The sequence below is a fragment of the Talpa occidentalis genome, unplaced genomic scaffold (genome assembly GCF_014898055.3).
Source record: "Talpa occidentalis isolate TD23 unplaced genomic scaffold, MPIMG_talOcc4v2.1 talOcc4.7, whole genome shotgun sequence".
Lineage (NCBI taxonomy): Eukaryota > Metazoa > Chordata > Mammalia > Eulipotyphla > Talpidae > Talpa > Talpa occidentalis.
Window position 1 is genome coordinate 86,856,891 of NW_023605083.1, and position 13,563 is coordinate 86,870,453.

At 40.3% G+C, this 13,563-nt stretch overlaps 1 protein-coding gene across 1 annotated transcript in view; it reads right to left on the reverse strand.

Annotated features, from left to right (window-relative positions):
• Positions 1-13,563, reverse strand: part of METTL16 (methyltransferase 16, N6-methyladenosine) — a 96,688-nt gene that overhangs the window by 69,236 nt on the left and 13,889 nt on the right. Inside the window, exon 3 of the mRNA XM_037491635.2 lies at positions 2,207-2,406. Coding sequence (XP_037347532.1) covers positions 2,207-2,406 — 200 coding nt within the window. The remainder of the gene's footprint in view (positions 1-2,206; positions 2,407-13,563) is intronic.

Here is a 13,563-nt window from a genome sequence, read left to right on the forward strand (position 1 = left end):
CTACTGAAAAGATAATACAATGAGGACTAAAACTGCACGCAAATGTAAAAGTTAAAATTCTACTTATCTAGAGATTTTGTTTCCTAATAATGGTACTTAGAAATAGACTCAAAGAGGGCCTCCCTGGTGGCACAAGGGGTTAGGACGCAACCTATGAAGCTATCACAGCCTCTGCAGCAGGAGTTCGATCCCCAGCCGGCCAGGGAGCAACCCACATGGCGCAGCAGAACTCTCCAGTCTCGCTGCTCCCCTCAGCAGTGTACTTCAGTAGTCTGCCTGTTCTGTTCCCGACTGTCTCTCCCCCCCCACACCTCTGGCCTGTACCCCAGTTCTTGGATGCATAAATAAACAAATCTCTGGGAAAAAAAAGACTCAGAGCTTTCCCCTGCCCTCCATAAAGGACTAGTAAAGACCAAAAGATTGAAAAACTGTTTTAACCCTATTAAACGAAAACCTAGGCTTATATTTGTAATTATAAAACATACCCTGGCTTCATTTCCTTCTATATCTGTGACTTACTCTCTCTCAAATGAACCAATATGGAGTCTTTTCCATTATAGAAGTTTACAATTAAGAGAACATTATTTTTTTTCCAATCCCTCCTTATTTATTTTTTTTATTTTTATTATTTAATTTTATATATTTTTTACATCACTTTTCATTTTTGCACAATGTATGCATTTTCATCTTGGTTATAGTCCCATACAATTCCCACCACCCTTGTTTTGATCCTACTCCCTCCCCCGTCCCTCCCCCAGTGTATCTCTGGTTTATAGTTGTTTGTTGATTTTCATTTTTACTTTATTATAATTAGTTCTTTTCCTGGTCCCTTATTTAGGTTTTCTAAAATCCTGTTATGAGTGAGACCATCTGGTATTTTTCTTTTTTTTCTGGCTTATTTCGCTGAGCATGATCCCTTCCAGCTCCATCCATGTTGCTGCAAATCACATGAGTTTATCTTTTTTGATTGCTGAGTAACATTCCATTGTGTATATATACCACATCTTCTAGATCCAGTCATTTATTTTTGGGCATTTGGGTTGTTTCCATAGCTTAGCTATTGTAAATAGTGCTGCTGTAAACATAGGGGTGCGGGTGCCCTTTTGAATTAATGTTTGTGTTCTTTGGGTAAATACCTAGGAGTGAAATTGCGGGATCATATGGAAGCTCCATCTTTAGCAGGTTGAGTAATCTTCACACAGCTTTCCATAGTGGCTGGACCAGTTTGCACTCCCACCAGCAGTGCAGGAGAGTTCACCAACATTTGTTGTTGCTAGTTTTTTTAATATGTACCATTCTCACTGGTGTAAGATGTATCATATCATTGTAGTTTTGATTTGCATTTCCCTGATTACAAGTGATGTTGAACATTTTTTTTTAATAGAGGCATGTTTTTATTTATTTATTTGTTTGTTTGTTTGTTTTTTTTTGTTTGTTTATGCATGCACTGGGTACAGTCAGAAGCGCGGGAGGGTGAAAGAATTCACCAGAGCCAGAGCGGGGAGCAGAGCAGGCAGAAGGACCGAAGCACACTGCTGAGGGGAGCAGCGGGCGGCAGGAGAGGTCTGCGCGCCATGTGGGACCCTCCTCCGGTGGCCGGGGAGCAGCCGGGGATAGAACCGGCGCCACAGAGGCCGCGGGCAGCTTCGCAACCCAGCGCTCTACCGCTGCGCCACCGGGGAGGCCCGATGTTGAACATTTTTTCATATGCCTGTTGACCATTTGCATTAAAGATCATTATTTTAATGCAATGACTTCTTTCGTTTAATTTTGGATTAAATACCTTCTACAAATAATCATCCAGGAGACTCCTCAAAGTATTCAGGGCCCATGTGATCTTTTATTAAATGACTATCACCAAAAAAACTCAATGTGGACTATGGTACTATACTAATAAAATTAATCAGAGTAAAAATAATACCCACTAGGAAAAGATTATCAACATGGTAATCTGAAAAACAAAGTAAATAAGAGCCTCACTTTCATTCTGTACTTCTCTTAACCCTTTGCTTCTTGTGTGATTCTGCAATCCCTTCTCAAGAGAAATCAATGACAGAAAAGGTCAGGTATAGCACATAAGAACAGTAATATCTGTAACCAATTTCTTTCATACAACAAATACCCAGAAGAGATGTTTACAATGAATTTGACCTTGTAAAATTTATGAAATTTATTTTTAGCCTAAAGAGAATTTAAAACCAAATACCTATGTCAATTCCTCTTCGGAGAGTACTTTTGTCAGAGTCTTGATGACCTATCAGATCTTCTACCCAATGAATATAGTTGAGTCTCAAGGGAACTGTGGGAATTAGCCTCTCCAACGGAATATCAATTGAAAGTCCAAAATCTTCCCTTAGGAGAGTACAAGTTAGAGCTCTCACTGCTTCAGGGTCTTTAAAATTAAGACTGGGGGTGGAAAAAAAAAAAGAAGTAAAACCAATTAGTAAGACTTGCTATGCTGTACGGCAATTAGGCAATACCATACATTCATTTTATTTTTCTAGGAAATCACACATAGAGAATTAGGTAAAGCATTTGCATATATAGAAAGATGTTAAACATAGTAACAGTACATTTGAGGCAGTGTTGAGTTTCCATCAAAACATTTAGTAGATGATTTAAGTATGGAACAGAAAGGACAAGAATGTCTCTGGTCCAATTACTGTTTGATTGTCTCCTAATTTAGTTATGTGACTCTGGGCAAATTAAATAACCTCTGTAACTGCTTCCTCAGCTGCAGAATAGGGATGACAGTTTCTGTATCACAGTCCTATTGTGAGATAATCCGTGAAAAGTAATTAGAATAATATCTAGTACATAGTAACTATTTTACAAATGCTGGCTATTTTTACTATATATTATGATTAACATCATTTGACATTAGCATTCTTTAATAATACTTAAAAGTAGAAAGTACAGTAAAAATGCTTAATAAAGAAAATAGGATAAGATAATGTAACATTACAGAATCAAATTTAAAGTATAAGGATTTTTAGCAGTTTGATGGGGCATAATTTACATTGATAAAATTCACGTGTAATGAATTTTATTTTTAATTTTTAAAGATTTATTTTTATTTATTTGTACATACAAGAACTGGGGTGTAGGCCAGAGGTGTGGGGGGAGGGTTGACAGGATTCACCAGAGACAGAGTGGGGAGCAGGACAGGCAGATCTACCGAAACACACTACTGAGGAGAGCAGTGGGCAAGATAGGAGAGGTCTGCTTTGCCATGTGGGTTAGCTCCCTGGCCAGATATTGAACTCATGCTACAGTGGTTGGTGACAGCTTGATAATGCTGAGACTTAAACCCTTGCACCACCAAGGAGCCTCGCGTGTAATAAATTTTAAAAACATAGAACATTCACCTGTAAGTATACAATTCAATAGTTATTAGTGTTTAGTATTGTACAACCATACCATCACTATAATTCAATTTCTGAATACTTCTATCATCCCCAAAAAGAAAGCTCATGCACACTTGTAATTCATTCATCTTTGACCCTCAGCTCTAGCCAACCACTAAGGTACTTTTCTGTCTCCATGGATTTGCCTCTGTGGAGATTTCACATAATTGAAATTATCTAATACATGTGGTCTTTGTGTCTGTATTCTTTCACGTAGCACAATATACATGAGGTTTATCAGCAGGGTAGCAGGTATTAGTACTACATTTCTTTTTATAGCTAAATAATATTTCATTGTATGGATTACCACATTGTAGTTTATTATTTGTATAGATAACCACATGTGTGGTTTGTTTATCCAAACCACTTGATGGACATTTAGATTACACCTACTATTTGGCTACTGTGAACAATACTGGTATAAATAGTCTTAAGTGTCTTTCGTATGGATGTTTTTGTTTCTCTTGGATAGAAAGCTAGGAATATATTGTATGATATATTGATATTTAAATTCTTAAGAAACTTGTGCTAATAATTTTTTTAAAGATTTATTTATTTATTTATACAAGCACTTGGTACAGTCAGCAGCTCGGGAGGGTGAGAGAATTCACCAGAGCCAGAGAGGGGAGCAGAGCAGGCAGAATGACCCAAGCACACTGCTGAGGGGAGCAGCGGGCGGCAGGAGAGGTCTGTGCGCCATGTGGGACCCTCCTCTGGTGGCCGGGGGACAGCCGGGGATCAAACCAGTGCTGCAGAAGCTGCGGGCAGCTTTGCAACCCAGCGCTCAACCGCTGCGCCACTAATATAATTATTTTGATGTTAAAATGCTGCTAAACTGAAAACCTTAAAAAGAAACCCAACCAGTAATATTCATAATAGGGGTAATGAAAAAAGTGGATAAAACAGTAGATGGGACTAGACTATAAAAGATAAAGAAGAGCTTTGAAATTGCTCAGAATTCTGGTCCAAAGTTATACAATCACAGAGCTGGCTATCCTTAAACAACTTCTGATCTGCCCCATCTTCTTTTCTGTTCCCTTTCTGGTCATCAAATGAACAACCATGATTTTGAAAATCTCAATGCCCAGATGCTAGTGTTTCCAAGACAGAAGAAGAACATGCTCTCCACCTGGCTATCATGGAAACTTCAGGGAGATATCATGGATCCAACTCCTCCATTACCCAATAAGAGAGTTCAGAAACCCAGACTCTAACCTTGAGTCTGCAATCAACTAGCCATGGACTTAAGTTATTTTAGTTCTTAGATCTGCTTCTCAATCTATGAAATTAAGGAACTGAACACAATAATCTGAAGACTGAATAACCAAACAACAGCAAACATTTCCATTATCCTCCCGTCTTAACCCTTAACTAATTCTTTATTCTTCTGCTACTTAAGCAAACATTGGATACACATTAAGAAATATACAACCAGGCTAGATGACATGACCCTGTTTAAAAAAATTGTTTAGAAAAACACAACTTTAATAGTAATTGTGAAGAGTCCTGATGGGCTGAATTAGCTTTTCAGGAATATGAATGTTGTTGTCTACACAAAAACTGCACTCTATACTTGAATATAACTGTTTCTTATGACCAGTAAGAATGCGTTGGGAGTTAATTTATAGGGGAAAAGTAGAGGAGATTAAGAGCAAAGCTTAGGGCCTCCCCGGTGGCGCAGCGGTTGAGCGCTGGGTTGCGAAGCTGCCCACAGCCTTTGCAGCGCCGGTTTGATCCCTGGCTGCTCCCTGGCCACTGGAGGAGGGTCCCACATGGCGCGCAGACCTCTCCTGCCGCCCGCTGCTCCCCTCAGCAGTGTACTTCGGTCCTTCTGCCTGCTCTGCTCCCTACTCTGGCTCTGGTGAATTCTCTCACCCTCCTGTGCTTCTGACTGTACCCAGTGCTTGTATAAATCAATCAATCAATCTTGTATAAATAAATCTTTAAAAAAAAAAGAGCAAAGCTTAGACATACAGTACACAGAAAGAGAATGAATCTGGGAGACAGAATAAGCGCTTAGAAGCAATGATATTCTCATAGCAATAAGCATACCTAATGTTCCAGATTTTGGTTTCCAAACATTACTCTTCACTAAAAGGAATAAATTGGGATTTATCCTTGGATAAATGGCTATTCCAGCTTAGAAAAGGGAAAGTACAAGATGAGCCTGGAACATTTTGTTATATCAGAAAATTAGACATTCTCAAAGAAAGATGAGGACAAGTCAAAAGCACACAGACCAGTTTAAAGAGGCTCCTGTTGGATAAACCTGGGACAATTTGAATGAAGAATATTAGTGGGCCTCTCCGGTGGCACAAGGTGTTAAGCACCGCACTATGAAGCAATCCGCAGCCTCTGTAGCACAAGTTTGATCCCCAGCCGGCCAGGGAGAAACCCACAAGGCACAGCAGACCTCTCCCGTCTCGCCCGCTGCTCCCCTCGGCAGTGTATTTCAGTCAGTCTGCCTGTTATGTTCCCCACTCTGTCTCTGGTGAGTCCTCTCACCCCCCACATCGCTGGCCTGTACCCCAGCTCTTGTATGCATAAATAAAATATATCTTTAAAAATATATATTAGCAAGGGATTATAGTCCATAGAATAAAAGAACAATATATGAGTCCATACTTAAATAAATAAATGTCATTATTTAGAATGACAAATGTAGAAGTGACTAAGGAAATTATAAGTGGCAATCATCATGCTCATAATTGTTTCAATTTAAGAATCATAAATGCTGGGCCTCCCTTGGTGGTGCAGCAGTTGAGCACTGGGCTGCAAAGCTGCCGACAGCCTCTGGAGCGCCGGTTCAATCCCCGGCTGCCAGTGAGGGTCCCACATGGCGCGACAGACCTCTCCTGTCTCGCCCACTGCTCCCTCAGCAGTGTATTTCGTCAGTCTGCCTGTTCAGCTCCCCACTCTGACTCTGGTGAATTCTCTCACCCTCCCGCACCTCTGACTGTACCCAGTGCTTGTATAAATAAATCTTAAAAAAAAAATCATAAATGCTGAAAGTAGTGGGTGAAAGTTTGATAAGAAACAGGTTATTTACATAGTCACAAAGTATTTCTCTACAAGGTATCAATTATAAAGGAAAAAAAAACAGTAAAAAAAGACATTTGATAGATACCACCTTAACCACTCACTGAATGATCAAAGTTAACAAACTGACATCATATGCTTCAGTGATACTAAGAATGACAAAACTAGACAATGAAAACAAGACTTTAAAAAAAGCATGCAAGGGTCTCCCTGGTGGCGCAAGGGGTAAGATGCAACCTATGTATCTGTGAGGGGTAAGACGCAACCTATGAATCTATCCCCAGCCAGAAGCAGAAGTTCAATCCCCAGCCAGGCAGCTACCTACATGGCGCTGCAGACCTCTACTGACTCTCTGATTGCTCCCCTTTCCCCCGACACACTTGTGGACTATACCCCAGTTCTTATATGTGTAAATAAATCTTTTTTTTTTTTTTTAAAGAGGCCTCCCTAGTGGTGCAAGGGGTTGAGCACCACACTATGAAGCAAGCTGCAGCCTCTGCAGCACGAGTTCGATCCCCGGCCGGCTAGGGAGCAACCCACATGGCGCAGCAGACCTCTCCTGTCTCACCCGCTGCTCCCCTCAGCAGTGTATTTCAGTCAGTCTGCCTGTTCTGTTCCCCATTCTGTCTCTGGTGAATCCTCTCACCCCCGCATCTCTGACCTGTACCCCAACTCTTGCATGCATAAATAAATAAAATCTTTTTTTTTTAAAGATCATTTGTTTATTTATTTATTTAAGGTTTTTTTTTTTTTTTTTTTTTTAAATTTATACAAGCACTGGGTACAGTCAGAAGCGCGGGAGGGTGAGCGAATTCACCAGAGCCAGAGCGGGGAGCAGAGCAGGCAGAAGGACCGAAGTACACTGCTGAGGGGAGCAGCGGGCGGCAGGAGAGGTCTGCGCGCCATGTGGGACCCTCCTCTGGTGGCTGGGGAGCAGCCGGGGATCGAACCGGCGCTGCAGAGGCTGCGGGCAGCTTCGCAACCCAGCGCTCAACCGCTGCGCCACCGGGGAGGCCCAATAAATAGAATCTTTTTAAAAAGCATGCAAAATGAAATGAAACTCAGGAATGAGATAATGGTGATGATTACACAATATTGTTGACAGTACTAAAAACCACTGAATTACACAAAGGGCTAATTTTTTTATGCATTTAAAATTTTTTTTTCCCTTACTGCTGCCCCATGCCCCTCCAGGATCTTATATATGTGAACTATACCTCAACAAACAGATGAAATAGATATAAACAAGCTTTTTTTTTTTTTTAAGATTTATTTATTTATACAAGAACTGGGATACAGATCAGAGGCGTGGGAAGGTGAGAGAATTCACCAGAGACAGAGTGGGGAGCAAAACAGGTAGACGGACTGAAGACACTGCTGAGGGGAGCAGCAGGAGAGGCATGAGAGGTCTGCCATACCATGTGGGTTTCTCCCTGGCTGGCCGGGAACCGATCCGGTGCTGCACAGGCTGCAGACAGCTCCAAAGCGTGGCGCTCAACCTGCTGCACCACCAGGGAGGTCCAACAAGTTTTTTAATTAGGGAAAAAATAATAAATAATGGAGAGGCAGATAATTGAGCAAATAAATGGTGTTCCTGAATAAGAGATCCAAGAAGAGTAGAACAAAAAGGAATATTCAAATAAATAAGTCAAGACAAAGCCAGGAGACTTAGTGTTCCTAGAAAAACTGATACAGAATTAACAACACCAACATATACTTTCCATACTAGAAAAGTTACTAGACTAAGAATTAAGAGGAAAAAACCTCTTTTCATCTCTTAGCAAAAAAATTAACTCACCTATCGGGGAGAGGAAAGGCAACAGGGAATGGCTTCAGACTTCTACACAGCACTATTTAATAGTAGTATATGTGCTGCCGAAGCAAACACAGCACTATTTAATAGTAGAATATAAAAAAGAAGACTGACTACAAAACCCTCGGGGGGGGGGGAATAAAAAATTGTACTTCAAGTATAATGAAATGTAACAGGTAAGTTTTTGAGCATACAAGAACTCACATAGTTCCCACAGTCTGTGAGAAACTGCCTAATGGGAAAAAAAAAATCTATGAACTGTGGCTACCTAACAGAAGGTAAATGTTTATAAACCATTATAATGTATACATAATTAAAATTCAGGAGGGGAAACAGGAAAGAGGTAGTGAGGTATTTATTTTCTCATCTTTTATACACAGGGTCAAAAGATTTCATCTGCTGCTAAATAAAGCAGCAGAGGTTAAGTATATATATATAAAAGAAAATAAACACTACAAACTTTTTTAAAAATTTTATTTATTGACACAAGCACTGGGTACAGTCAGAAGCGCGGGAGAGTGAGAGAATTCACTAAGAGCCAGAGCGGAGAGCAGAACAGGCAGAGTGACAAAATACACTGCTGAGGGGAGCAGCGGGCAGCAGGAGAGGTCTGTGCACCATGTGGGACCCTCACCTGGTGGCCGGGGATCGAACCAGCGCTGCAGAGGCTGCGGGCAGCTTCGCAACCCAGCGCTCAACCGCTGCGCCACCAGGGAGGCCTACAAACTTTTTTTTTCAAAGATTTATTTATGAATACAAGAGCTGGCCAGAGATGCAAGGATTCACCAGAGACAGAGTGGGGGCAGAACAGGCAGATCTACTGAAATACACTGCTGAGGAGAGCAGTGGGTGAGACAGGAAAGGTCTGCTATGCCATATGGGTTAGCTCCCTATTCAGGTATCAAACACATGCCACAGTGGCTGGCAATAGCTTGATAGCGCTGAGACTTTAATCCCCGCACCATCAGGGAGATCCAAACACTACAAACATTTTTAAGAATAATATAATCACATAAAATCAGGTGGTCAAAGGAGGCGAAAAAGGAAGAATAAAAGTGTAATAATATAAAAGAAATGTGAAATAAATGTAAATAATAAACTCCTAAGACTCTCAGGTTAGAACAGAAAGCCAAAACCAAGTACAATAAACTATGCTGTAAACAAAAACTATGCCTAAAACAAAGTAATGCAAAAACTGAAAAACGTATTCCTTACCAGTTAACTGTAAGTAAAATAGAAAACAGCAGTCATGTTCTTCCCATAGAAAGAACTTATATTTTTTTAGGGGCAAAAAGGCATTAAATAAGATGAAGAGCTGTGTAGTACAGTGAAAAATATAAAACACTGGAGTAAATAACTTTAAAAGTGACTCACTTTACATTTAGTGGGGATTGGTAGTCTTTTAAAGACCAGTTTCTAGAAAACAGTGGAAACAGAAGTTTAGTGTATGATTTACTATATGAGCAATTAAAAAAAAACACATTAAAACATATTACATCCACTTAAAGGAATATTAAATCTATAAAACCAGTGATTACAAACCTGCTTCTCAAAACGTCAGTCCCTCACAAGACATGGGAGTCTGTGCTACAATGTTAACCAGCATACTGAACAAAGTCATGAAACCAAGCAAATGTCTGCTATACTAAATGTGTGGTGCAAGGTCCTTATCTTTGTAGATAGTAACAAATAGTTTGTGAACCAGTGGTTAGTTCAATGACCATACTTTAGTAGCACTATGCCAGATGACACATTTCAAAGGGTATAGCCACCACTCAGCTCTACATAATTAATGTTGAGTGGATTTGTAGGCTTGCATAGTTCAAAATGAGGCTGGAGAGGAAGATAGCAGCCATATTATGTAGGGTCTAAAAATTAGAATAACCACATAATTTTGTCATCTGATCTAGTACTTTTCTGAAAGTGAAAATAAAAGCATTAATAATCATACCAGGATAATTATAAGCTGTTAAGGATTTAGGTCTAGTAATAAAGACAGACCCAAATGGGAGTAGAGACACCAATTAGAAAGCTATTGTTGTAGCTGAGTTTAAAACAATGGATAAAGGTAGCAGTGACAAAGATTGAAAGTGAAAAGAATTAAGTGATATTAAGATGACAAATTTGGGCCTCCCTGGTGGCGCAGGCCATTAAGCCCAGCAATGTGAAGCTGTCCGCAGCCTCTGCAGTGCCGGTTCGATCCCCAACAGCCTCAGAGCAACCCACACGGTGAGCAGACCTCTCCTGTGCTCCCCTCAGCAGTGTATTTCGTCAGTCTGCCTGTTCTGTTCCCTGCTCTGCCTCTGGTGAATCCTCTCACCCTCCCGCACATCTGGCCTGTCCCCCGGCTCTTGTATAAATAAAATAAATCTTTAAAAAAAACTGACAAATTTACAAGACAGTGATGGACTGATATATGAAATGAGGGATATGTGTTCACAAATTGGTCAACATAATAGTGAGTGGCATTCATCACTGAAATTGACAACTCCAGCATTTTTGAGAAGAAATATCAATCTGAGCTGTGTTTGAGACATTCAAGTGGAGATGAGGAGTAAGCAGTGATATCTAGAAACTGATCTACAAATATTTAATAATTTATAAACAATATAATGAGGCCCTGTCACAAATAAGTATGCTAAAGGAGAAAACACAAACTAAGGGGAAAAGACAGCTTAACACTAAGCCTTAAGAATTCGTTAATGGTTGTGTATAGAATAATTACAGAGGAAGTGACGCAACAAAGAGGGTGGAATAAGGAAAACCAGACGAGTGTAGTGCTGTGCTGAGAAAGGCAAAGGAGGAGGGGTGCCAATGAAAGAGATCAGCATCAGCAGAGTAACATGCTTCTCAGAAGTCAACTGGAACTAAAAGATTGAGTGACATGAATTCACTGGAGACCTTTGTAAGAACTGCTTTAGTAGTGGTAGAATTAGAAACCACCCTGGAATGGGCTATGATTACAGTGAACAAATGAAGACAGTAAAAAATAATTCTTTAAAAAATTGAGTTGTGCAGGGAGGGTTGAAAGAAGGGGCAGTAGAAGTGGTAGGGTTAATGGAAAGACTAACAGTTTAAAAGTCATATATTATGATTGCATTTATATAAGTGCAAAACATGCAAATACGGAGAGACAAAGCAAACTAATTGTTGCCAGGGGCTGAGGAGTGAAAGGTGAGGGGAATGACATCTTAATGGGTATGGAATTTCTTTTGGGGTGCTTAAAACATTCTAGATGTGATGCTGCCACAACCTTATAAACGTACTAAAAACTGAACTGTACACTTAAAATGGTGATTTTATGGTATGTGAATGAAATCTCAGTTTTTAGTCTAAGGGAAGAAGCCACTTTATAGAGAAAGAATAAATATTTAAGGGAAGGAATACTACACTGTGTAAGGTTCTGGAGAAGGGGAAGTTTATGGGATCCAAAGTATGGATGGAGTGTTTAACTGAATTAGAACAGTAATACCAACAACAAAATAACTGGCTGTCAAACAAAACCACAAGCCAAACCCATGGTCTTTTTTTGTTGTTTTCCACCAACACATACAAATAAGCTTATGAAGTTTTTTAACTTTAATTTGACCACTGGTTAATCATATAAATACAAGGATGGAACAGTGGATAATCCAAAATTACCCAAGAATTCAAAATTCTACTTGCAAAATAAGAAAAGTCAAAGATCAATAAGTTCATTTTAAATGCAGATAACTGCTAACTAAAGGGCAAATGACAGGAAATAAAAATCTAGTCATCCAAATGCCTCTTTGTCCTTTCCAAGTATAGTAAAGGGTTCTGCCATTCTCTAGGAAAGCCCAGTGATTTACCCTGAGTTCAGTAAAGCTTTAAAAAAAACTCCAGGAGTAAGAGAAACAGCTTAATTTTAAGTGTTATATTACAGAAAACTACAAAAAACCTGAAGATTCTTAGTAGAGTTAACTGAATACATCCACAAAGTGACTCTGCAGTCATTTAAAAGGAGTTAAGGGCCTCCCTGGTGGTGCAGGGGGTTGAGCACAGCACTGTGAGGCTGTCTAGCAGCCACTGCAGCATGAGTGTGATCCCTGGCCAGGGAGCTGCCCACATGGTGCAGCAGACCTCTCCTGTCTCACCTGCAGCTTCCTCAGCAGTGTATTTCAGTACATCTGCCTGTTCTGCTCCCCATTCTAGCTCTGGTGAATCCTCTCACCCCGGCACCTATGGCCTATCGCCCAGTTCTTGTATGCATAAATAAATAAATTTTCATTAAAAAAAAAAAAAAAAAAAAGGAGGGCCTCCCTGGTGGCGCAAGGGGTTCAGCACCACATTATGAAGCAATCCATAGCCTCTGCAGCATGAGTTCGATCTCCTGCCTGCCAGAGAAAAAGCCACATGGCGAAGCAGACCTCTCCTGTCTTGCCCGCTGCTCCCCTCAGCAGTGTATTTACGTCAGTCTGCCTGTTCTGCTCCCCACTCTGTCTCTGGTGAATCCTCTCACCCCCCCCGCATCTCTGGCCTATACCCCAGCTCTTGTGTGCATAAATAAATTATCTTTAAAAAAATAATAAAAATAGAAGGAGTTAAAACTGGGCTGATCCACATACTCGTGTGAAGAGTGTACCTTATTATTTTTTTTAAAAAATCATGTTTAAGCAAAAACATGTGTAAATTATGATCACATTTTCTTATAAAAATAAAAGCAAAACAAAAAATCATGTATGTGTATATGCACAGAAAAAGTTTGAAAGGTTAAGAAACACCTCTGGATGTAGACATGGGTGGGTGGATGAGTAGGGATAACTTTCTTTTTTTTTAAAAAAAAGATTTATTTATTTATACAACAAACGGGGTATAGGCCAGATGTGCGGAAGGGTGAGAGAATTCACCAGAGACAGAGCAGGGAACAGAATAGGCAGACGACAGAGCAGGGAACAGAATAGGCAGACGGACCTAAGACACTGCTGAGGGGTGCAGCAGGCGAGGCAGGAGAGGTGTGCCACACCATGTGGGTTATTTTTCCGGCTGGCCGGCAAGGCGACACGGTGCTACAGAGGCTGCAGACAGTTCCACAGTGCTGTGCTCAACCCGCTGCACCACCAGGGAGGCCCCGAGTAGGGATAACTTTCACTTGCCCCATATTTCTGTATTATCTGAATACAGTTACCATAACATCAACTTCATAACAGCATTTTATAACCATATGGAAAATGCATATGTCAAATGGGGGTTAAAAAAATAGTCCTATGATTACATGTGTCTCAAAATTACAACCATAAAAATTACTATCTATGCATAAGGACAAAGGTTTAGAAAAGGCATACA